We start from the raw sequence: 23,791 nt of genomic DNA, 5'->3' as shown, positions 1-23,791 counted from the left end.
GTTATCTCTCTTCGCGTTGTAACTCTGTCGCAGCCAACACTTCTACGCATAGCACCTTCCCTGCATCGTGCGTGTATTGCGCCGTCTTCGTTTTCCACTGTGCGTCTAAACAAAATTTACGCGTTCAACCTCTGCGTTGATTGGTGTTCGTTCCCTTGCCGGGCAGTGTGACCCCGCAAAATGACCTGCTGTCCCGGGCGCCTAGTGGAGGGCATCGAAATCAGTGCCGCATTCAGCTCGAGCTAATGAAAGTAAATTCTTTCCTCCCATATCCTGCCCTCTACGGAGAAAGACACCGTGCACTAACACATTCCAGTGAGCCGACAAAGAAGTCTGGTAAGTAGGTTCCCTAATACATTCCAGGCACGGAGACCTAGGCTAGGTAACGACGTCATGAAGTACCACGACAGAAAACAACTAGACAAGCCGGCGTGTCAGATGTGCTGTGTAGTGTAGTTAGGGTTAACTGGGTGATCAGGAGAAGGGGTTGGAAGCGCAATCTTGCCGCTACGCCATTTCACTGCCTCGTGTGAGCATGATTTGTGGTTATTCGAACTTGATACAAACTTACCGGGAGTTTTTCGAAGCTGTTTATTTAGCGGAGGTCCCGTTCAACCCGCCATGACGCCGTCTTTTCATCCTCTTAAAGGATGTCTGCCCTTCCGCATTAGAAAGCTATGATCCGCTTTACGACCACTACTGGTGACCCACGTAAGGTCATACCGCGACTCAACTGTCCTCACGCAAGAAGGAACAAGCAAGTGTTATTGTACAGAGTAAGAACAAACCATCTGCGTTTGGCATTTAGGCCGTTCGTTTCCGGTACCGCTGTGCGATAGCGCTTCCCGCCGAAGTTCGATACGCTGAATTAACTTTCATGAGCCTCCGCGTAGATTTCTTTACCGTTCTTTCGTACTTGGAAATGGAAATTGTTATTTTTTTTTCCTTGGAAGCCTAGTGGATTTGTGAAGTAGGGTCATAGTATGAGATTTTGGTCAGGAAATTTCAGTAGCTTAATGTGTTTTACTCCTATCTCAAGGGCACTCACATCTCTTAAATCTGAGTGCGCTTGTCTTGTGTAAGCTTTACTGACAGCCAAGACAAGTGCGTGGCAAAGGGTTAGAAAAATAAACATTTCGCCTTGAGGTTCTAGTCGTTCGGCACTAGAAGTACCCGTTAACGTCCGTGGATGTTTGTGAGCGAAAAAAATGCTTTGAATGTGGGTAAGTGTGGCGGTTTTCTCAAGGCTTACTTTTTATTTTGTATGTTTTATGTCCGTGTTTTCGATTTTTATGAAGTGTAAAGTGCCATTAGGAAAGATGGCAAGGCACTGTAAGGAAATTTACTGTCTTTATTATTTCAAGCAATTTGGCAATGCACTATTCACACTATTTATTTTCCCCTTCTTCCTCTTGTTGAGTTTTCTGGGCGTGCCAAGCCCGCGCCTTTTGCCGGACGCTTGGCCCGACGCTTGGCGACGACATTGTGGTAGGCCGACTCGCGCTCAGCCTGCCGCTGCTTGCGTCACTGCTCCTTCCTTCACGCTTGGCGCTCGGCTTCTCGATCACGAGACAAACCCGGTACGTCCATAGCGCACACAGAACCCGGGCCAACTGCCTGAAGAGGTTAACCCAGCGCGCCTCTGCCTACCCTCCTCCTCCTCCGCGACGCTTCGCCTCCTTTCTCCTTCCCCGCTTCGCTCAACACCAGCTAGACTTTCCTCTAGGTGGCGTTGAGCGAAGACCTAGATTTTCGTAGACCTAGATCTAGACTTTCCTGCAGTACGGAGGAGTACGCTGAGCACGCTCCTCCAAACTTTCCCCGGCGCGCGATTCTCTTCTCCACCTCCTGGCGCCTTCCTCCTCCCACACTCGCTTCCCTTGCGGCAACACAAATAATATCGCCCATTTCACAGACGGGGCATGTACGCTTGCGCGTAGAAAACCTTTTCAGATAGCTCAATCGAAGGTGCGCTAGCGCGCGGGTCACCAAGCCAACCAATTTTTGCTGCTTCAATAGCGCACCTTCCATTGAGTTATCTGAGAAAGAACAGTTTTTCTTTTTTTTTTAGCCACGCGCAGAAGCGGGTTTAGATGGGTGGCGTCCCATGAGCTTCGCCACACGTGGTTGTTCCACGCCTCGTTAATGACACATGCATTTGTTTTTAGCTGTTCTTAGTTTTAGAGCGATATGTCTACTACTCCAGGTATAAACCCAGAATACGCCTGGTTCCGTAAATCTGACCTTCAAGCTCAGCCAAGGTCAAACTTGGACGTAGCCTGCCACTACCGGCGGCTGCTGCGTACGCCGCGTGGGCGGCCATATCTTAAAAGCGATCTGCGATGTGTACAAAGTGCGCCGAGTGCTGGTAGCTTCGTATGCGCTGTGCTTAGTTCGCGTTGAAGCATGACGCAGCATGAAGGTAAATTTGCTCGCTGCTGCTGCTGCGCTGAGCAGCGTCTGTGTCTTTCCCCAAAGCAAGCAAAACCATGCTATTGCTCGATAAACTTGGTTTAACCGCGTTCAACCACGGCAAATTTTCTTTTTTTATTTTCTTCTTTATTTCGTCTGTTTCACCTTACGTGAACATTGAGATGGCTCACCACCACGCGTGCGCAAGCATTAAAGTGCACATATATTCGCACCTCATATTACCAAAATCTTGTTGGAAGTAACCAGCGCCTCGACCTGTCTAATTATACTTTTTCCTCTGCTCGCACTGTTCAATTTTAATATGAAAAGAACGTGCTGTGCGTTTCAGCCGAGATGAAAACTAAAATGTGTCAATTAATGCACGCTTATTGTAGCTACAATCCTGCTCAAATCCTGCGCTTGTGTAGTTCAAATCCAGCGCTCACGCAGCTCCACTAACGTTAAACATGGGGAAGTGCGAAGCAGTGATGCGCCGGTGTTTTCCTTATGTTATTCTTGTGCTATTCTTGTGGTATTGCTGTGTTTTTCTTGTGCTATTATGATGAGTTTATGATGATTCCTTGTGTTATTATTTCATTAGCCTTGTGATATGGTTGGGTGTAATTTTATTCTGTTATATTATCATTTTTGTTCTTGTGTATTTTCTCTTGTTTACACTGGTATTGTGCTGGTAAAGTCTTTTTTGCTTATTAGCAGCGATTGATGCGCCGGCGCTGTCTTTCGCCGGCGAGGTATGCTGCGCGCTAGCTCGGGATTTGCCCTGCGCCTGCGCTCTTTCGCCGGCGAGAGCGCGTTGTCGCTCGATGCGCGCCTGCAGCTCGGCGTCCATGGCACAAAGGAAGTTCCGGCCGGAGCGCGCCAACTGTCCCTTTTCTCTTGCCACATGTCGCGCGCTGATTGGGTGCTGGAGTAGCGCTTGTGGGGTGGTGGCGCCCTCTCTGGCACTGCGCTGGTACCACCCTCCAGCGACTACAGCGAACGATGTCACGCATCTCGTCGGGAGAGTTGCAAGCCATAGAAGTGGCCTACAAGCACGCTACGCGTGATGCACCCCTCACGTCGAATAACCTACGGCATGCCCTACCTCGCGCTGAGGAATGCAGAAGAAAAACAATTCTAATACGCAAAGCCATTAAAATCGCCCGGGGGCTCCTATCCACGGCTGCGACCACGAGACTTTCTTTAAGATAAAGGTACACAACACCTGGTAAGAACGGGCTGAAGTTCACCAAGCCAGTCAATTAGAACGAAAGTTCAGTGCGATCTTACCGAAAGAAGATTGCGCCGAGCATCCGTAAATCCCTGTGCATAGCACCAATCCTACGCAACATGCACCCCACGTACCATAAGGAAAGAAGACAAGCCCGAGTGGATAGCCCTACGGTGAAGACACAGGGAAGTTCCGGACGCCAGATACACCAAGGCAGCCAAATACCCGCAAAGAAACGCTTACCCCTGAGCGTAGTAGATTCCCAGGGCAGAGAGCTAGCGTCTGCCACAAAACCCTGAGAATGCGGAAGAGGTGGCGATCGCCCTAGCGACTACAACGTGCATGGACGCAGTTGTCGTTTTTTTCCGACTCTCAAGCAGCTGTCAGAAACTTCGCTAAGAGTTGAAGCACCGAAGCACTAAGATCCCGTACCCACTGCCACCCGATTCATGGCCAATCCCCCGTAGTGCGTTGTGCTATATCTATAGGCACCAAACCAAACCAAACTCGTACACCTGCGTGACATGGGTTCCTGGGCACGAAGGGCTGGAGGGGAACGAAGTGGCACGCGCCGCGACCCGCGATCATGCTTGCCGGGCCAACCCTTCCTACTCTCGAGACGCCTGGCCAGCATCAGCAGGGGCAGAGATCTTACCTATCACCTACTCAGCAATCCTTCAACATCACAGGCTGGAACGCAGGGTGCACCCACCACCTCACCGAAGAATTAAACAAAGAAGAAAGCACCACACTCAGAAGACTGTAAAGTAACACTTACACCCGCGGCATACTCATGCATAGAATCTACCCGACACTACAAGGATATCTCTGTCCAATTTTCGGCGTACCGGACACCTTGGCGCGTCTGATCCTTGATTGCCTATAGCACCTAAACACAGACACATCGCCCGCACCAAAAGACTAACGCCAGACAAGAATAGGTGGTTTGATAAGAATAGTTTGAAATAGAATTTTATAGTTAATTAAACTAATACGAGTCCATCAACTAAATTTGACCGTGGCATGAAGAGGAATATTAAGATGTTAAGGCTGTTGCTGTTGTCATCGTCATCGTAGTCGTCGTTTTGTCGTCGTCATCGTCGTTGTTGTCTTTGTATAGCTTTAGGTAGTAGCTTTTTGTTATAGTTTAATAGTAGTAATAGTACAGCTACTACTAGTAGTAGTAGTTGCTATTGTCTTTTAATAAACGCCGCGCCTCTGTATATATTTACGGTATGCGCAAAACGCATGCTCGTTCTCACAGTCACGCCCCAATTCCAAGCTTATTTATTTATTTGACATTTCCGATAATCATTGACGTCACCTTTTCCTGTTTTCATAGATAATCCTGTTTTCATAGATATAGTTAAACTGATACAAATCTATAACGTCTCTTGCACTCTGACACGAACTGCATTTTTGGATGAAAAAGTATAGGAGATAGACAATACTGGCATGAGTTGCGCAGTCAGGTTATAAAAAACGTGTGCGAGAGAAAACAAACTACACCAAGAACAAAAAGCACGCAATAACCAGGAACAGCACAGCCAGCGCACGCCAGATGCCCTCATTAGGGCTCTGCGCAAGGAGTCTGATGCGCCGACAATGCCAGGAATTCGCCCTGTCAGGGAGCGCTCTGTCGAGGTGGAATGTCGCACGTTAATCTCTCGACCCCTGCAAATACTGCCCACCCCCCCTTTTCCGTGGCGCTCGTATCGCGCGAGGGCGTCAGCTTGCGAAGCATGCCCGCTATACGACCACGTGCTAATACCGCGACAGAACTCTTCGTCTCCGTACACCTCCCTCGCCCCGCCCTCTCGCTGTCTGTCTCGAGAACCAGTCCAGCTAGCCGTGTGACAGGTATATAACTTCTACGAGGATGTCAGGCGGAGCAGGGAAAACGCCGCGCCGAAGACACAGGCCGGAGTCGAAACGCGGCACCCGCTACACGCGAGGCCATCTAGCCGGGCTCTGTAAGTTGAGGGAAGAGACGACGGGAGGAGAATGGCCCCAAAGTTGCACATCGCGAACTCTTGGAGCGCTACGCACGAAGAGTCCGAGCTTATAGTGTCGGAGAGGGAGTGAGAGTGTTTGTTACGCAATGAAGTTGGTCCGTGAACACATCTGGGTAGTTATATGCCAGTAATGTCCCAAAGTGGGGCTGTGCTGGGCGATCACCCTTCATCACTCGCGGCTGCAGTTGGACTGCCGCCTGGTAGAGTTATTATTTCGTCGCTCTGCGAAATACGTCTTTATACAGATATGCGCTCGAGCTACGTATAGTCACATGTATGATGTCAAGTGACTAAGTATAGTCACGTGTACGATGACTATCTCTTTCTTGCTGTCTTGTCGATCTTGGTCATTTGAATCTGCACTTGCAAATATGTGCCTGTGTTTGCACCGGGTAACGCCTTCACTTTGCTTATACTGAGCGCTATTTTCGTACAGATGCCTGAATTCGCCACAAGCGAATTGGAAGATCCATCAAAGCATGCTGCGTCTGATCCCTCTATTTTGTCCGGGCTCAATGCTACTAGATATTCATCTCGGACGTCGATCTCACCTTTCATTATGTGTAACAGTTAAAGAAAAGTGTTAATTTCCGTTTCCTTTCTTTAGATTCCTTGCTTTTCGGATCATTAATATTTTCATAAAATGATGCTCCTCGATTGCCCGTATTCTTCACTGTGTTAGGCAATCACGCCAAACAAATGTGATGAAAGAGGTGCCGGTCAATTTTGCGCGAACACCTGTGTGACTCCTGGTTTGCCTGGACAAGTTCAGCTACCTCAAGAACATGGCACGCGGATTTTCAAAGTGATACACTATAGCTGAAAATTTGTAGACAGAAAGCAATCAGGATTATTGCGCGTGTATTTAACACAATTATTGGCAAATCCAAGTGGTCTCTACTGCGTCCACGCAGTCGTGATTGAAAATAATTTATTAATATTTAAAAAGAAATGTTAATAAGTAAGGAACTGCCAGAAGAGCAGCATACGGTTAGCAACCCCTCTCCATCACCACCATCCAGGTGCAAAACGCTACAGAAAGATGGGAGAGAGAACGTTGATTAGGACTGCATGACTCGCTTGTAGCTGCATGTGAAATTTGCACCTTGAGGCTTGCGCATTCGCCTATGTGCGTAAAGTCCCGCTATATGAAAATATCAGTGAATTTTTATCACATTATATACACTACTTAAGATTAAAGAGCAAATTGCGATTCTAACTCACATGCTAAGTAGACTGAATTCAAACTCATTGCACTGCTTAATAAGGTGAAAAGCGGATGTGCGACACTGTGTATGTATATCATGACATTGGGAAACACGATAACTAGTCGACTCCTAATGTTATTAGCGTTGCCAACGCAGCCTTTGTTAAGTCTCTGCAAAGCACATTTTCGAAACATCTCGGCAGAGTTATTCTTACAAGATTAGCTCTATGTTCCTTCTGATGACGCAAAAGAAGCGAACCCTTCGGAAGCAGGTTCTTTTTGACCTTAAACTCCATAGCATTTCCGGCAACAATTCCAATACCGGGCGTTAAAGCTCGTCTCTGGAACTCTCGACGAAGTAAGTGCGCTTCTGAGTGACTCACCCATCTTGGCCGCTCGGAAGCTGTTTCCCTTGGGAATGAACTGGATGTCGAAGTTGAGCGTAATGTTCGGCAGCAGAGTGCGGTCCTTGTTGATGCGGATCACGGCGTACTTGAAGGCCAGCTCCATAGCCGATGAGCGCTGGTCGTCGGTGAAGAGTGCCCCTGCACGACAAAGACAGACAAACGGCGTTTGTGACTGCGACCTTCTAGCGGCACAGACCGCGAGTACCTAAAATATAGACAACCGAAAAACAGAGAGCTTGCTGTTATATATATATATATATATATATATATATATGATAATGCCATGAGAAAGTGCCGTTAAATGATAACAATAGAGAGATGGATACAATCACATCCTTCGGGATATAAATTTAAGAAAATCCACGCACAGGCATAGCATTTCTGACAGGAACGTTCCGTGCGCACAACGTGAAAAAGAGGTGCAACGACACCAAGAGTGCTAACAATGTTTTGGTGTTGTGGAAAGTAACCTGCAAGGAAGTAACTTTTCTTAACGGTAATAAGCTGATAGGGCACGCACGCACGCACGCACGCACGCACACACACACACACACAGCACACGCACACACACCACCACACCACCACACGCACACACACACACACACACACACACACACACACATGCACACACACACACGCACACACACACGCACACGCACACACACCACCTGAACTGTTTACTAAACAATGGCTGTCATCTATAATCATTGTGATCAGGGTGCGCCTGCGCTCGCCGCCAAGTCTCATAGCCCCTACATGCCAGCGCATTTTCCCACCACATTGGTCGCACATCGGCCACCAAATTTAGCTCACCTAGCTAGTGAAGAGGAAATGGGCAAATGGAGAAACTGTGGGTGGCAACACAAGAGGCGAACTGAAGGCTACAACTACATATGCGGACGAGTAGATTGATCATGTTGGCTATATTTGAATTGGATACAAAAGCAGAACAAGCACCTTGCCATTTCTTGTAGAGGTTGTTGATGGCACGTATGCTCGGCGTGAGTATCGATCATAGACTGATGGATGGACCAGTGTATAAGACACATAATACGATGGCAAGGCGTTATACATCTTACATGGCGAACGTGTCAGTGCATATAATTAAAAAATCACACAAACAAAGTGGCGAATGAATCCATGTAAACTGAAGGGCTTTGTTCAGCTTCCTATGTTGGTTAGGGAGAAACGTTGCATCAAGCGAGATTTGGCTCGATCACAAGTGGTACCTCTATGACTCATCTGTACTCTGATTTAATGGCGCAAACGCAATGTGTAGTACAAGTGGCACACCTGCATCTGGGGCAATAAGCTGGCAAGAAAGAAGCGATTCAAAGCAACGTAACATGGAAGCCACTGATATCTCGGTTGTCAAAGGAGTGGAAATGCTTCCGGAACACAACGCGTCTGAGGCATTGAAGATGCGGCGAGACCAAAGGAAAGCTTAGCCCGAAAAAAAAAAAACCTTCAGAAATTTTTCGATGACGTAATAACACTCGATAAAGCGCTTCAGTTCCTGCTAAAACAGCTCGAGACTCTCTCAAAACTCAGCGGAGCGCGGCATTTTGGCGTCGTCGTCTTCGGAGGTTATCTCAGACGTGCGCTTGGGGACAAGCCATCGTCCGAAGCAAGTCCGAGGCAGCCACATCCTCCGCTGTCACCACGAAATAAAAAAAAATCACTCCCAGGAGGCACCGAGCGGGGCGTGTGGAGCGCGTAGCTGACAGGAAAGAAGAACAGCTAAGAAATTGAACAAAAAAAATGAAAGAGATACAAAAGTGCCTAAGCTCTCTTGGCGAGATCGTCGCGACAAGAATTCGCTCGCACATCGCCAGAAGCGGCCGACGTCAAGACACCGCCCCCCTTTCTGCTACACGGTATTTGTGATTGCGTCGTTGGACCGTGAAAAACGTGTATTCGAACGGAGATTCTTTGCTTGCCGACTGCTCCTGAGCTTGTTTCCGTGTTCATGGTTTTCTTCATTTTTTTAAATATTATTCAGCGTCTTTACCCTTACGTGTGTTTGTGTTCGTAGTGAAGAAAGGCTAGAAAAGGGGCATTTTTTCGCAACGCTGCTCGAACTGTCCTGTATACGGCTTTCGATGTATTCTGTTCCTTGTTGCTTCTTTTTCTTTCTTACTCTCTCTTTACCTCTCCCCACTCTCTCTCTCTCTCTCTCTTCGATTTTAACGATGAATTCCTCTCCGTGGATCTGCCAAAAAAACCGAAGCGGGCGGGGAAAATATTCGGCGGGGGTGGGAATAGCGGCTGCTCCTATCTTATGCTTGCCATCATTAATTTAGAGCTTTAGAATATTGCAAGCTGGTTGCGTTAGCGTTAGTGTGTAACGTAACGCTAACGCTGAGGTACGTTGCGGAGCGCGGACCATACACGTTTTATGACAGTGGAATGATAAACGCAAATGCGAATGGTTACGGCGCGTGTATAGATGTACAGACTCCTGGAACAAGCAAACTTAATGCAAACCGAATGTAACTCTTACGACTCTATCCAAGCTAATTCAATGCTGTATCCGTATCGCGTGCATGAATCCGTCGCTATGTCAAGCCAATCGAAGCTCACAGTGGTTTCGGTAGTCTGCATGAGCCCCAGCGCCGCTTACTTAAAGCGCATGCGCCTGTGTGAAGCAAGCCAACTCTAACGCAAAGTCCTGAAATTGATGCTACATGCTGTAGGAAAACTGCATTACTTCGCGCCGCTTTCAATTTGCGCCTGGTCCTTGCTTACGAAAGCACGCAACACTGGCACGGAACTATGGTCGCTAACTGAGTACAAATAATTTGACAAAGAAATTAAGCTTACCATTTTTACTTGACACTGCGATTTCATGGAAAGATTTCAACGACACGTTCAGTGACTAGTTAACAGCGACGAACATGTGTGCCAGTAGCTGCACAATGTTCATTGTAGCGTGTTGGATATGTTTCCGCAGCAGCATTATCATTTCGTACGCGTTACTTAACCCTGTTATTTCTCATTTTTGTTTTGCAAAGGAGAGTTGTGAAACGTGAGAACTGTCTTGGCGCGTTATCGCGCGCAGCCTCATCAAGGTTTCACCGTCGGTGTTTTTGCTCCCATATACGCATTCCGGCATTTCAGGTATATGTTTAAGAAGCTTAAATTGCAAGAGCGTTTGGAGAGTGCTTCAATTTTCTTGAGCTGAGGTCCCCGATGGAGGGCCTCCACCCTACACAGGGATCGTATACCTTTCCCTGGTCCCCATGCCCGATCAAAATAAAGTATATCTATCTATCTATCTATCTATCTATCTATCTATCTATCTATCTATCTATCTATCTATCTATCTATCTATCTATCTATCTATCTATCTATCTATCTATCTATCTATCTATCTATCTATCTATCTATCTATCTATCTATCTATCTATCTATCTATCTATCTATCTATCTATCTATCTATCTATCTATCTATCAAAAAATACGGGTCCATCTACCGGATGGCGCCGCAAACTAACATACCAAGCTTAACGTATGTAATGCTGTTCTGAGTTTTGGAACAAAACTGGATAGAAAACCATGACGTAACCAAACCCTTAAAGCATGCATAACCTTTCCGAGTTTTGGAACAAAACAGGACAAAACACCGTCGTACCTCGTCGAAGTAGGTGGAGAAAAAATATGACATTCGTGCGCTATACTCGCGGTTCAGCCACATCAGTGTTACGAATGAGGCCACATACGAGGCAGGGCCGCTGAGTCATCGCTCTTCGTATACGCATTACAGGGAGACAAACTGCGAGCTGTCCCGCCATGTATGAGACCGTCTCACTGCGCGTATAGAAAAGCAAAACGCAAGCGTACTCCGCTTGTCTCGTTCCTAACCGCTCATGAGGGTGCTATCAGCAGTCGACAGTATAGTATGGTACAACCAGCCGACACGGCGCTAACAAATTGATGATCCAGGCCTGGCCTCATCTTTTCATATCATTCGCCCCGGTGAGACACAGTGGCGCAGCTGTCTCTTCGTGTCGTTCAACGTGTGTATACGGGAGAATCCCGCGACAGATTCATACGTCGCCGTCACCGTCGACATTGCCGCCGACACGGACGTTACGAGTCCCTGGAATAAGAAGAGAGCGACGCGGTCGGCTTCGACTGCGGCGTCAGACGGGACGTCGCCGTGAAACATCTCCGCCGCGACGCCATCAATCGTCAGTCGTTCGCTGGACACGGTCTGCTTGCTGCATTCGAGGATTGTCGACGTGGGGAGGTCTCGTGCCATCACAATGTGGGTGGTGATGGGCTTGCTGAGTCTAGTCTAGGCACGAGTGGGCGGCCTGAGTTTCCCCGGATGCCGCCTTTCTGGCACCCTCGGAAAAGAGGACACCGCAATATATCTGTCAGTTTTTTTTTCCTTTCCGTATTGGCGCGTTTAATAAGTGCGGAACATCTACAGAGGTGACGTTCGTAACTGCATCAGGCGATTTATCTTCGATTTGAAATGCGTGGGCTCGCCAGCTCACGTACGAACAACCTCTAAACTATATGCGAATGAAGGAAGAAACTTCGCGCTCAGCATGCGTTATGCCGTCGGATACATGGTTCCCTTATAAATGTTCATTGACTGTGCAATCAAGCACCGCGCCCGAAGCTTTTGAACAGTACTACTCAAAAGGCCAAGTCTGAGTTACCAGTGTGTTGCTGTCGGTTTCGGCTGAACGAAGCAAAGTGTAAGCGCTCTTGTTCAAAAATAAACAAAGACTGATTCAACCTGGACGTACCATATTAGCGGCATTTGCACGCAAACGTGGCTTAAGAGAAAATGGATCGTGTTGGCGTTGCTTAAGACAGCGTGGTACATAACCACACAACGATGTCGGGGATTAATTAGCTTTAAGAGGATAGCTGCAACCACTATAATAAATGTACCTTTAGACGAGAAACGCTTTTAAAATCGGTCAAAGGAGGTCGCTTGCTAAAATCGCATGTAACGAAAATATGTTACAGTGTTATCGCTTTTATCTTTGCAACCGTGATGCGCAATTGCGTTACTTTTGTATTATTGTGTAGAAGAAAAAAGCCCTTACTCGATCATGTGTGCGTTGCATGCACAGATGACGCCCTTTTTGCGCTTCGCGTGACGCAATCGCAGCTAAACTTAGCCTCGCGCTCGGCGTTAACAGAGGCGTAGTTCTGCAGTGCGTTTGTCCATCCGAGCAGGAATCATCGCGTTTGAGAGAGCTCACTCAGCCTTAGTAGGTATAATCCTTCAAACTCAAACCGGTGCTCATCGGGAGTTATAAGGCGGCCTACAAGTGTGTAATTTGTTGCAGGAATTGCACGCTTTCTCCGCAATGGGTGCTCTGAGTTTCACACGCAGGGTCCAGAAATGGCGTGAAGGGACTCGGGCAGGAAGACAGAGGAATATCCAATCCCTCTGACCACGGCGGAACGTGTTCGTCTCCGTAGTGAGCGCAAATACAGGAGATTGAGGAAGGCCCCAAGCATCTACGAGTGCGGCGGACTCGAGTGGCGCAGACCAGCCTCGGACGCCACCGGGAGCGATCACCAATGCACTACAAATAGCACTACAATTGGGGAGCGAGCACGATTGAAAAATTAGAGCTAAATCTCCCACTAGCCGTAACATGAGTTAGGCATGTAAGCTTTCTAATGCGTGAATAAATGTCACTTGTGCATTTGGTTACGTCCATTTTTGTACCCCAGTGCCCACGCGCCCTTTATAGCGCGCACAAGACGTTTTACGTACCCCGCTGCGGCTGCATCTCTAATACAGCCAACCATATATTTTTACTGCAGAGCTCTGAGGCGTAGGGTCACCCACCTTGCCCTAAAAAAAATCAGGAAGTGAGCTTAAAAAGCAGTATGCATGCAAGTGTAGTTCGTATGGAAAACAGTCGCCAACCTTGCGAGCAACCATGTCGACTAAGGGTGACAGGCCAATGTCAAACAGTGGCCAGTGTCGAACAGATCGATGAATCTAGCCCCGTATTTTATGTGTAAAATAAGCTCGATCCCTCTCTGCTCGCTCGCATAAGTCTCACTCGGAGCTCCACCAGTACTAAAATCAAAAGTCCGTGCTAACTTATTTCGTCCTGTTTCTAGACCATGTACCCTGCGTTTATTAATTCATCATCATCCTCATTGTACCACCCCCATCATCATTATCATCGTCCCACTTTAAGTACACTGCTGGTCGAAGGACCTAAATTTACTCTTTACTTGTGTCAGCCAGCCCGAAACTTTATGCCAGCAAATTTCTTAATCTCATCCCACAGCCTGATTCTCCACCGTCCTAGACTGTGCCTTTCTTCACTCAGCAGCAGTTCCATTAAGCTAATATACCACCGGTTCCATGCGTTATATAATCTGCGAAACTATAAGCTCCCCTTAATCCCAACGAAACGAGCTTCAGTCATTTCTTCTTTAATCTATATTTAGCTCTAATTCAAAGCCAGAAGTCGTGCGGAACCAAACAACCAACCAGCTGCTGCGAATGCTCTCCCTATAAAACCGCACGACTGCATAGCGTAATGCAACGCATAAGAAAACAGCGCGCACCTAGCCAGAAAGCAGCCCGCCCATCCCTTTGTCTAACGTTCTGAATACACCGCTCCCTCCCGACAAGACCCCTCTACCCTTTTTACCCCCTTTCCCCATTTTCATCCTAATTTTGATTCTCTCCGTCATAAGAGGCATCGGCGAAGCCCCACGCTGTTGATCTCTCCAAACATTCAGCAGCCCCTCACTTTCCGGCGATACCGAGCGAGCAAACGCGTTTGCGCCTCTCAAAGCACCGTTCGGCCGATAAATAATGGAAACGAGACTTTCATGTCCCATTTATTCATTGCTTGTTTATTTTTTCTAGTTTCCTTCTTCAGCACCACCACGCTCGTTGTCACGAATTCGCACCCGAGGCGGAAACAACCAATAGCTGCGTATATATCTACACCACGAGCATTGTTTGCACCCCCCCCCCCTCCTCCCCAAATCCACTATATAACGCGTCCTCCGCAAAAACCGAGCCGGTTCGCGGAGTCCAGACGTGACGCCATCGGGACAGAAACACGTAGGGAAACGAAAAAACAAAAAATACAAGAAATAAAAACAAACAAGCAATGGGTGACTGAAGCGTCGAATGGATGATGGAAGTGGCTGCGCGGCTTCGATAGGGAATGGCGTCTGCGCGCGGTTCTCGCCCATTTGTTTTGCAGATAGGGATGAAGAGTGCTCTCACCTCGACCGACGAGTCTAGCTCGCGGTTGCCAGAGCGGGCGTTCTCTCGCTCGCCGGGCCAACGGCTTTCGGTCCGCGACCCCGATGCCCAGCGCATTCATCCCGGTTTGGCCCCCTTGGGCGGAAAACACTCGACCTCTCCTTTTCTCTCTCTCTGGCGATGCGCCGGCGGAGCCATTTGCGTCCATTGAATGGCCCGGGCCGCTGTTTCGCGGGCGCCGTCGTCATCGCGAGCGCCGGCGGCGCCGGTGATGTATTCATGAGGCGGGCGTGGAAGAACAGAACGGGTGGCGGAAGCGTTCGTAATGTCGTGGAAGTTCGATCAGCTCGGCGGTTGTCAGGTAACTTCAGAGCTTATTTCTTTGAAACGAACATCAATTGGGGATACTTTGTAGCCGTCAACGGCAGAAATTTTGATGATGATGATGATTTTAATGGCATCTCCTTTGAAATGGGGCTGCGAGAAATAGTCACAAGCCTGCTTGAGCTATCCAGGTTTTACATCAATTGCAGTGTATAGCATTTCGCCCAATCTCATGATGATGGTGATGATGATGATAGTGATTATGTTCACTGACGTTCCCTTGAAAACAGGGTGGTGACAAATACACGCCTAGCCTGATTGAGCTAATCAGCATTATATACATATATGTAAGTCTAGCATCGTGCCTGTGTGATCTTTCATCTCTTCATTAAAATCTTTATGTCTATAATGTACAGTTACCTATGCCATGTAACAACTTCGGCAGATGGATGGATGTATGGATGCTATGATCGTCCCCCTTGAAATGGGGTGGTGGGTTGCGCCAACAAGCTCTTGTTGTTATTTTGCCTAAGTCCTACCTATATTTTTGAGAAAACACAGAAATACAAACAATTCCATGCATCAAACTTTTTGAACATCTACTGAGAACTCTGTTTCTGTATGACTCCGTTGTTTGTGGTCTCCCTACTTTTCTGCTACCAAACCTCCAACCGCCTCTTACTAATCTCTGTAGTGGACATGTTTACTTTCCACCTGCTATCCCTGAACCCAAGGGCTTTAAGGGGGTCAGAGGAGCCTAGACTGGCCGCTGGGTAGATTTCTTCACATTCCAACAAAACATGTTCCATCGTTTCCCTAGCTTTATCGCAGCAAGCACATGCGTCTTCGTCCTTGGTGTACCTCGCTTTATCACTACGCGTTCTAAGGCATCCTGATCTCGCTTCGAAGAGCGGATGTGAGAGACCAGCGCCTCTAGTGGCAATGAGCTGGAAAAAAAACGTAAAATTGTGGGGTTTAACATTCCAAAACTGCGTAGCGGGTTATGAGGGAGGCCGTATAGTGGAGGGCTATAACGTGAAGTGCGCTGTTTGTTTAAGCACTCTCTGGACGCAGTTACCGTTGATCTTGGAAAAAGCAATATCAGCACAACTTTTTGGGGCAAGTCTATTTCCATTGGTGTTGCGGCAGATTATACAGGATGTAAGGCACGAGCGATATTGAAACACACAGCTGCGCTCGCATAAGTGACTCCAAATGAGGATATATCTGAGTAACATTTTAAGTACTTATTTAAACCTCGTGGTATCAACGCAAAACTTCGTACTTATGAGGAGCAGCCATGAAACGATTGCCGCAAAGTGCTGGTGCTTACGTGGCACGGTCTACGGCACAGTGATCGGGCCGATAATGAACGTCTTATCAGCAAATCCTCTCAAATTGGGTCCGATGCAAACTGGGGTCTTTTCCCTAAGAGCCCCCGAAGTAAAAGCTCATTTGGATGGCCGAGCGCCCGCTCATGGAGTGAATTTTAAGGGACGAGAGACTCTGCAAGTATATACCATTGAGGTTGTGAAAATGACTAAAGATAGGAGCAAAGTGCGCGCAACGTACTGCGCGCCGAAGAGGCTATTTCAAGCAGATCGTTTTACAGGCTATTCTATAGGCCTCATTTAGTGGAGTGTTCAGAGTCTTTACCGAAGGCACAAAGAATCTGCGTAATACTTATAGTAAGGCACGTAGGGCTTTTAGATTAGGCGCCTCCGGGAATTCGTAGGAACAAGTAAATAAGGATAGGGGTAGAAAGAAAGAAAGAAAAAATTAAAGAAAGTGCACGCAAATCGCCGATGCTGCCACTCGGGTTCACGCCATCTCGTCTCCTTGCCTTTCACTTGGCGAAAATTGTTTCTACTGCAAAGAGTTCAGCGTCTACGCTTAGAAGCTTGAGACTGAATTAGTCCCATAGTGCTTAAGCTCCGTCACTCTGTTCCGAACATTCGGACAGCTCTCCAAAAGGTGGCACGAGAAACATGTCATTAGGAGACAAGTAGAAGCAAGACGCTGATGATGCCGCGATAAGAAGAAACAAAAAAACTTAAAAGAAAAGACGGAAAGTTAGAGGAGGAGGAGGGGGGAGTGAAACACGAATGAGCAAATTCTCGACGAATTCCTTCTTGGGCGCGGACTCCTTAATTTATTTGCGCTCGACCGCTTACAGTATCGCCGGCCTCGTCAAGTATCTTCGCTTTTTGTTGGTGTTGCGATTTTCTGTTCTCTAGCACACGACCGCCATGGCTCTCTGGACAATTTGCGAATTGCCGGGGCTTCGGGAGAAATCGTTCGGATCTCTACGCGGTTGCGCAAAGAGCCTTGACCTAAGTGCCGCATTTGCGCGATGATAGTTCGCAGCCGAATTCCATGACTCGCTTTGGGTGCATGGCCGGGGATATCAGCCGCGTAAACGATGTCACCGTTATTTCTTGTCGTCCTTTTTTTTTGTGAGCATGCGTTAAAGAAAAATGGAGACTGCAGGCGCTACCAGTCATCATAAGCAGGCGCTGGCCTGCAATATACATGCAATTTAGTAGTAGGTCTCTGTATTTTTTTTTCCTGCGCGTTGTGCGTGCGTGCATGCGTTTCGTAATGTGACGTCGATGCAACGAGGCTTTCGTTTATTCTGCCTATGAGGATCTTTGCTTTACCATTTTTTAAAGAGACATTGTCGATATTAACAGCTCATGTGGTAATGGGGATAACAATCTCAACATCGAGCAATCATTAAATAAATTGTAAAGTGGATGCGGTAGGCAAATTGCTGCATTTTGTTAGGTTCCTCCCTTTTCCACTGCGTGTGAAGCACACAAATGCTTTTATTGGACAACCGCATGACCAATTTGACTGGAATTCCTTTTACTTGAAAGGAAATAAATTAAGTTACGTAACCGATGGGAACAAACGTTACCTGTAACCGCCAGTGTTAGAACAAAATTGCTGAAAGTAGGCCAAGAGAAAGAAAAGAAAAAAATGAAGCACCAAATTAAAACTTCTTTTAATGTGCACTAAAAACTGTTGTTGTGAAGGGAGGAACATTTGTTAACAAAACCTGTTGCTGAGCTAATTGTTTCATGACTTAAGTACAAAACGTACGGCGCTGGGCAGACGAGGACGAAGTCATGCAGGCACAAACGACGCCAGTATATGTCGTTTGTGTCTCACTTAGTCCTCGTCTGTTTGACGCCATACCTTTTGTCTGTAAAATATTTGTTACACCTTATAAAGTGGACAAACTTAATTCAGAACTCCGCAGTTTCTCTATAAAGTCTGTTTTGTTTGCGCGATGTTTCAAATGTCACATTGACAATGTATCCGTACATTTCAGAGGAGTGCTGGTGCAATAACATTTTTAGGCATCCTAGTTAGGGTAGAGAATGTTTATATCTGTTTCCTTTCAGGAGCTGATAGTTTTGAAAGGTTAGTTGTTGATGTTTAGGTAAGCCTTGATCACGTTTTGGCAATTTTTGTAAATGAATACGGGCACTAAAAAAAAGTGATCTGCTCGAACAGCCTCAACTATTTTACTTTTTTCTTTGATATAAAGCAAATTACACTCAAACTTTTACAGCAGTTTGCCGTCACAGGAAGTACTTCTGAATAGCTGAGGTAGAGGGTAAACCTTCGTATTAAGTTATGGCGCGCAGCAGTGGAAGGACGCGGCTGCAGAGAGACCAGCTTTAATGAATAGACGACCACGTAGTGTGGACAAGCGGGGCAGTGCGCCATAGGCTCGAGCTATAGGAAAGACGGAACGCGCGCCTGCCACAATCATCCAAATGAGAAGGCAGCTATGCAGTACTAAACGGTCGACCCTCCTAAATGATCAGTGAGGGTGTTCGATCATGGCGAGTAGAAAAAAAATATACAGCACGAAACTAATCCTTCTTCGCTTTCTTCTTTAGCCGTCACTTGACTCCAAAGCTTGCCGATTGCTGGGTCAAAGGCGAGGGACACTCCGGGAAACAATTTCCCAGCGGGACGACGCCATGCAATCGATAGTGCGGAGTGCTAAACGCCTAATCGCTTAGAGAAGCTGGTAGGGTGAAGGATGAGCTCGCTTGTGGCGAGGAGTCGAATTTTGCAAGAAAAAAAAATATTTGCTTGTTCATTGCGGAAGGTGTGCACAAGCGCAGCAAAGACTATCACAGATGTAGACTCTCTCTCTCTCTCTCTCTCTCTCTCCATTTCACGCTAACGCGCACCCAAAAACACAGGCATGCGTGACGCCTCAAGCTCTGCCAACGGCAATTTACTTGATTAGGCCGCAACAATGCTGCAACTAAATTTCCCTAGGCACGCACGCACACACGCATAAGCAAGCACACATACATGCACAAGCAGGCACGCACGCACACATAGCTTCTGCGTAATATTTAGGCTGCGCAAGAGGAATTTTCTATGTGCTCTCAATGTAGTATTGCCAAAGCAAGCGTACAGCCAGGAAATATATATATATACATCCTGAATTGTGTCTAGGTAGTTTTGTGCCAATCTATTTACGCTAGCAGACAGTGCTTGATACGCTACGAAATATTCCACGTCGAGATGGAATAACTTCCCGGTTGCGACGGCGTTTAGAGGTAGAAATAAGTGCACTTGGAAAGTCAAGATTGCAAAGGTGAAAAAATGCGCCGTTCATAAGCCTAGCACCGATCGAGGAAATGTATCAAACTCTAAAAGACTCCACGAATGATGCGGATGAATACAATGGCTGTACACGGTCATCGTCCCAATCAACAACGCGTTTCGCTCTGCCACATAAATGCATGAAACTAGTACGTCTGCGGAAGACACGTTGCGTATCAAGAGCGACTACAAAGGCACAGAAAACCACAGGAATACCAACCGTTGCCTTCATGGCCATCACTGCAAATTCCTTGAGCTGCGTCCTTATTTGCTCCCCCCCCTTCTTCCTATGTTACGTATACCGCACTCAGATTCAATGCTTCGATTCTAACATACCCTTCATGCATATCGCAAGGAAGGCAGCACAGTTTACGAAATACATTTAGTCAGACAGAGATTAGAACCTCGAACAAATTAGGCGGTTGAAGAGATAAGCTCTCGCGGAAAGTCGTGACAATACAGCAGCACTGTGTCAGCCATTTTTGTCCGAAAGTGGCCATTAAGGAGGAAACACGATATTACTGCGCGTCGCTAATGGTCGATTTTTTTACTTATACTGGACAAACACGGCCTTTCATTTATAGATGGCCTTGCATTCAGACTCGTTTCCTTTACCACGCCATGGAGCTCCGGGACTAAAAACGGCAAGACTAATGATTGTTCGCTTCCGACTGTGCATGAATATTTTCCGGATGATTAGAGGGGTTTTATTATGCCGTGGAGACCCGATAACTGAGAAATGGAATATTGGTCGACCGCAGAAGCGTTTAAATATATTCTACATTGGCTTTTATTGCATATTCTGAGCTCACTTCCTCTGAATGACCGATGTGTCAACTTGACTGTCGAACATTTTGCTTATTCAGGCCACGCGAACGCAGTTTATTCTGCAACTTGCACATAGCATGAAAGTAATGACCACGCATCCACTATTGGAAAATAAATATAGGAATAGAACTACTCTTATTACATCATCCACATCATCAATGCAGTACTATATGGCTCTCCTCACCGAATTTCCCATATCCATATAGTACTTTGCACATCTGGCCCACGCTACGAAAACGAATAAACCCACCCCTAAAATACGAAAGTATTTACCTGCAAATAAATTTACTATCAATGAGAACAAGGTTACATAAACACCGCGTTTCGCAACAACACTTTCTTTTTCACTGTCTCCTCCTGTAATCGCAGGCTGAGCTGCATGACAGATGTTGTACAATTCAGTAATAAGGGCATGCGGGCACCTCTTCCTGTTTTATAAGCAGGCAAGACAAAGCTTGTTTATGCAGCATGATCTTGAGCGTTACAGCGCAAGCGCATTGAGTGTTACAGCGTGTTCTTTCCTGCTCCGGTTTGCACTGCGGTATTCGAGACGTCCCTGCTCTCCTCGACACCCCCTCGTGGCGGTAGTTCTCAACCGCTCCATTTCGTATTTTACTATACCAACCTTACAACTCCTCTTGGCATTACAAATAACTTCGGTTTCTGTCTCACATGTTTGTTTTTTTTCATCAAGAAAACGTTCTACGTAAAGGCACAGACTGAAACGTTTCATTGCATTTTGCTTAATCATTTACCGCACACTATTCTCGCTTTCTCCTCCCTTTGGCCACGATCTTTGCGATTTTCTAGTTGAACTTTATCTGCTGAGTATTAATTACCTGTGACATTACGACACGTTTCTCGACGTCAAGTGCGTGAACGAAGTCCTATCAGAGGTTATCTGACGCTGACAGACGTCAAGTGCCTAGTACATTCGCAAAAAAAAAAAACTAAAGTTTTTCCAGTCCAGTCCTGATTTGTTAATTTTTTTCTTACTTTTGCAAGTCTGGTTACTTTGTTACTCATTCCTTTATTTCACTTACGATCGATTGCTTTTGTATTTTCATTTATATTTTTTTCTTTTCCTGCTACCCCAGTAAATTTGAGCTATCTTTGGAAGACAACATGATCACCACCGCCATCCCTACCACCACCGAAATTAACTAGTGCAGCGGTGGTCACGTGGCACGTAGCCCGAAATGCACAGACGATTAAAGTTCCCCGTAGGCGCTCTACACTGGTAGCGTGGAAAAGAACCTCGCACGTGTTCTGCTTGCACTTCCTGTCAACCGGAGATAGCAGCGGCCGGCGTTCAGTCTCTATGTCAGCTGCTTCTCGCACGCCCCGTCATTCCTAGATGTTTCAGAACGCCAAGTCAACTTCCCCGACGTCTTCAAAGCGTTTCCTACACTACTTACATCACAAAGTTGTCTTACAATCACCACACAAATGATTCGCGTGGCCTCGCACTTGCTCATTTTCGTCATCATTGCTTCCTATATCAGTCAGCGCTTAATCTACAAGCACTCGCCCTTCATCCGAAGGCGCTGGTTACCGATGAGCGCAGGGCATCGTCAACGTAGCACGAACACGAAAACGAATAATGCCTTTGTTCAAGTCCTCGCTCGCTCACTTGCGAAGAATTTCTCGTGTTCTGGCTTCCTTTGCTTTACTACGTCAGTTCAGCGGATGTATTCTATTTACAACACATTGCGAGGTTGGTGAAATGGTCAAGGCCTGAAGAAGAAACTACAATAATATTGCGAAAGTTTCTTTAAAATGTAGTTATTGTCACCTGTAAGCCCTTGAATCATCGAAGGCCTACTGTAACACCAATCCCACAGCAGAACGTCAAGTTTAATTGCACCTACGCGCTATCTGCTTTACAGAAATATATGTCAGAGTGCTCGAACGTACTAGTTGTTTCACACCTGCTCGATTACGCTAACTTGCTGTAACTGTCATCTATACACGTTAAACTATCGTTACGTGGTCCTCAGCACGCAAGAGAAACAAAAATGCCAGTCTTGCCAATCTGCGAAAATGACTCTAAAGCTTGTTTCAAGTTATTTCCAAGCGAAAGAGATAGATAACTTGTATTGCGAGCGACGTTTGCGCAAGGCCCAGACGGCATCGTCGACAGCGCGCAAGCGTCGATGTGTACGCCCGGCCTCCTTCCGTAGCAGCGCAAATAGGGCAATTGAGACCGGGTTAGGGCAGTGTGTTGTCTGTGTGTGTATATATGTGTGTGAGAGAACCGGTGGCACAGAATCACGAAAGCATACATCGGCATTTGGGCAAAGGTTGCCGGTGGTGTTAGCCCACTAATTCGCGCGATCACCGTGCACCGATCGACCCCTCTCTCTACCGTAATGGATGGAGGGGACGGAGGGAGCGCAGCGGCAAACGCTTAGAAAAGACAGGAAGAGAAATCAGGTGCGTGCGGCGGATCGTCGGCACGCTTCACCCAGAAGCGCCATTCCCGTCGGCAAATATTGCCCGAGCACTCGAGCGAGCGAGGTGCGCTTCCCGCTTCGGAGGACTCGGCAAAAGCGCTCCCGATTGCGCGCACTCGTATACCCCAACCTCCTCGCCCAATACCTTCGCCTTCCCCTTCTTCACTCACCGCCGCTCCCACTCTTCCAAGCTCCTCTTATACCTCGAGGCCGGCTCCCCATTTTCTCTCAGCCTCGCTTCCCTCTCCACCATGACGATCCCGTTCGCACTGCTCTTCATCGGTCCATGGCTTGTCTGTGTAAGCGCCCTCCGGCCGTCACTTAGGCGACTTGTGCTCGAGATCACTTAACGCAGGTGGGGCTGCCCCGTACAAGTCGGTGCCCGGTTAAGAGCGCGTGTCGACAGAGCCCTTCGCCAACGCCGTCTGCTGGCGCTGCAAATATTCGCGTAAGCATACGTATATCTACGCATTCCGGCGCTGGCATTCGTATAGCGCTTGCGCTGTCAAACGACGCTGAACTCCACCGCTTCTGAGCTAGAGTTGCCCAAGATTTTTCCAACGACAGCAGTGTTGGCTGCATTCTATTTCGAAATACTGCGGCACGGGAATGGAACGTATACTGCCGGTGTCAGCCTATCAGGATCGCGTTCATGCGAACGCACGCCTCTCTGCGCCGTGTGTCCTAACACGAAAGCACGCTGTCTGCTCTGCCTCAAACACGGTCTGGAGCGCCGCCTAAACCACCAGATTATTGCTGAAAGCTGGACGAGTTGGCTGCCGCCATCATGAAGCATAACTACAGCGCTCAGGAAGACTAAGCACAAACACGACCATAGCCAAGGGTACGAAAACTATAAGCAGCCGCGACAAATACAAAGTTTGCTTGCTTCTGCCCACTTCGTCACTGTCATCGTCGTCCGACCGACAGTATGCCAGTCCCTCTTTTGTTTCGCGACACTCCGCCCCGGGGTGCGAGCGCCGACTCGGTGCTTGTCAGAACAGAACAGAGGTGGTCGCGACGTACGGCTTAAGGACGCGTACGATAGCGGAGG

General features: G+C 47.4%; 1 protein-coding gene across 1 annotated transcript in view; it reads right to left on the bottom strand.

Moving 5' to 3' along the window:
• The window catches only part of LOC119461001 (glutamate receptor ionotropic, kainate 2-like), a 354,408-nt gene that overhangs the window by 58,970 nt on the left and 271,647 nt on the right, over positions 1 to 23,791 (bottom strand). The window contains exon 3 of the mRNA XM_037722174.2: positions 7,249 to 7,410. Coding sequence (XP_037578102.1) covers positions 7,249 to 7,410 — 162 coding nt within the window. The remainder of the gene's footprint in view (positions 1 to 7,248; positions 7,411 to 23,791) is intronic.

The sequence above is a fragment of the Dermacentor silvarum genome, chromosome 8 (assembly GCF_013339745.2).
Source record: "Dermacentor silvarum isolate Dsil-2018 chromosome 8, BIME_Dsil_1.4, whole genome shotgun sequence".
Lineage (NCBI taxonomy): Eukaryota > Metazoa > Arthropoda > Arachnida > Ixodida > Ixodidae > Dermacentor > Dermacentor silvarum.
The sequence above is the reverse complement of the archived record's forward strand: the minus strand, read 5'-3'. Positions and strand labels throughout refer to the sequence as shown.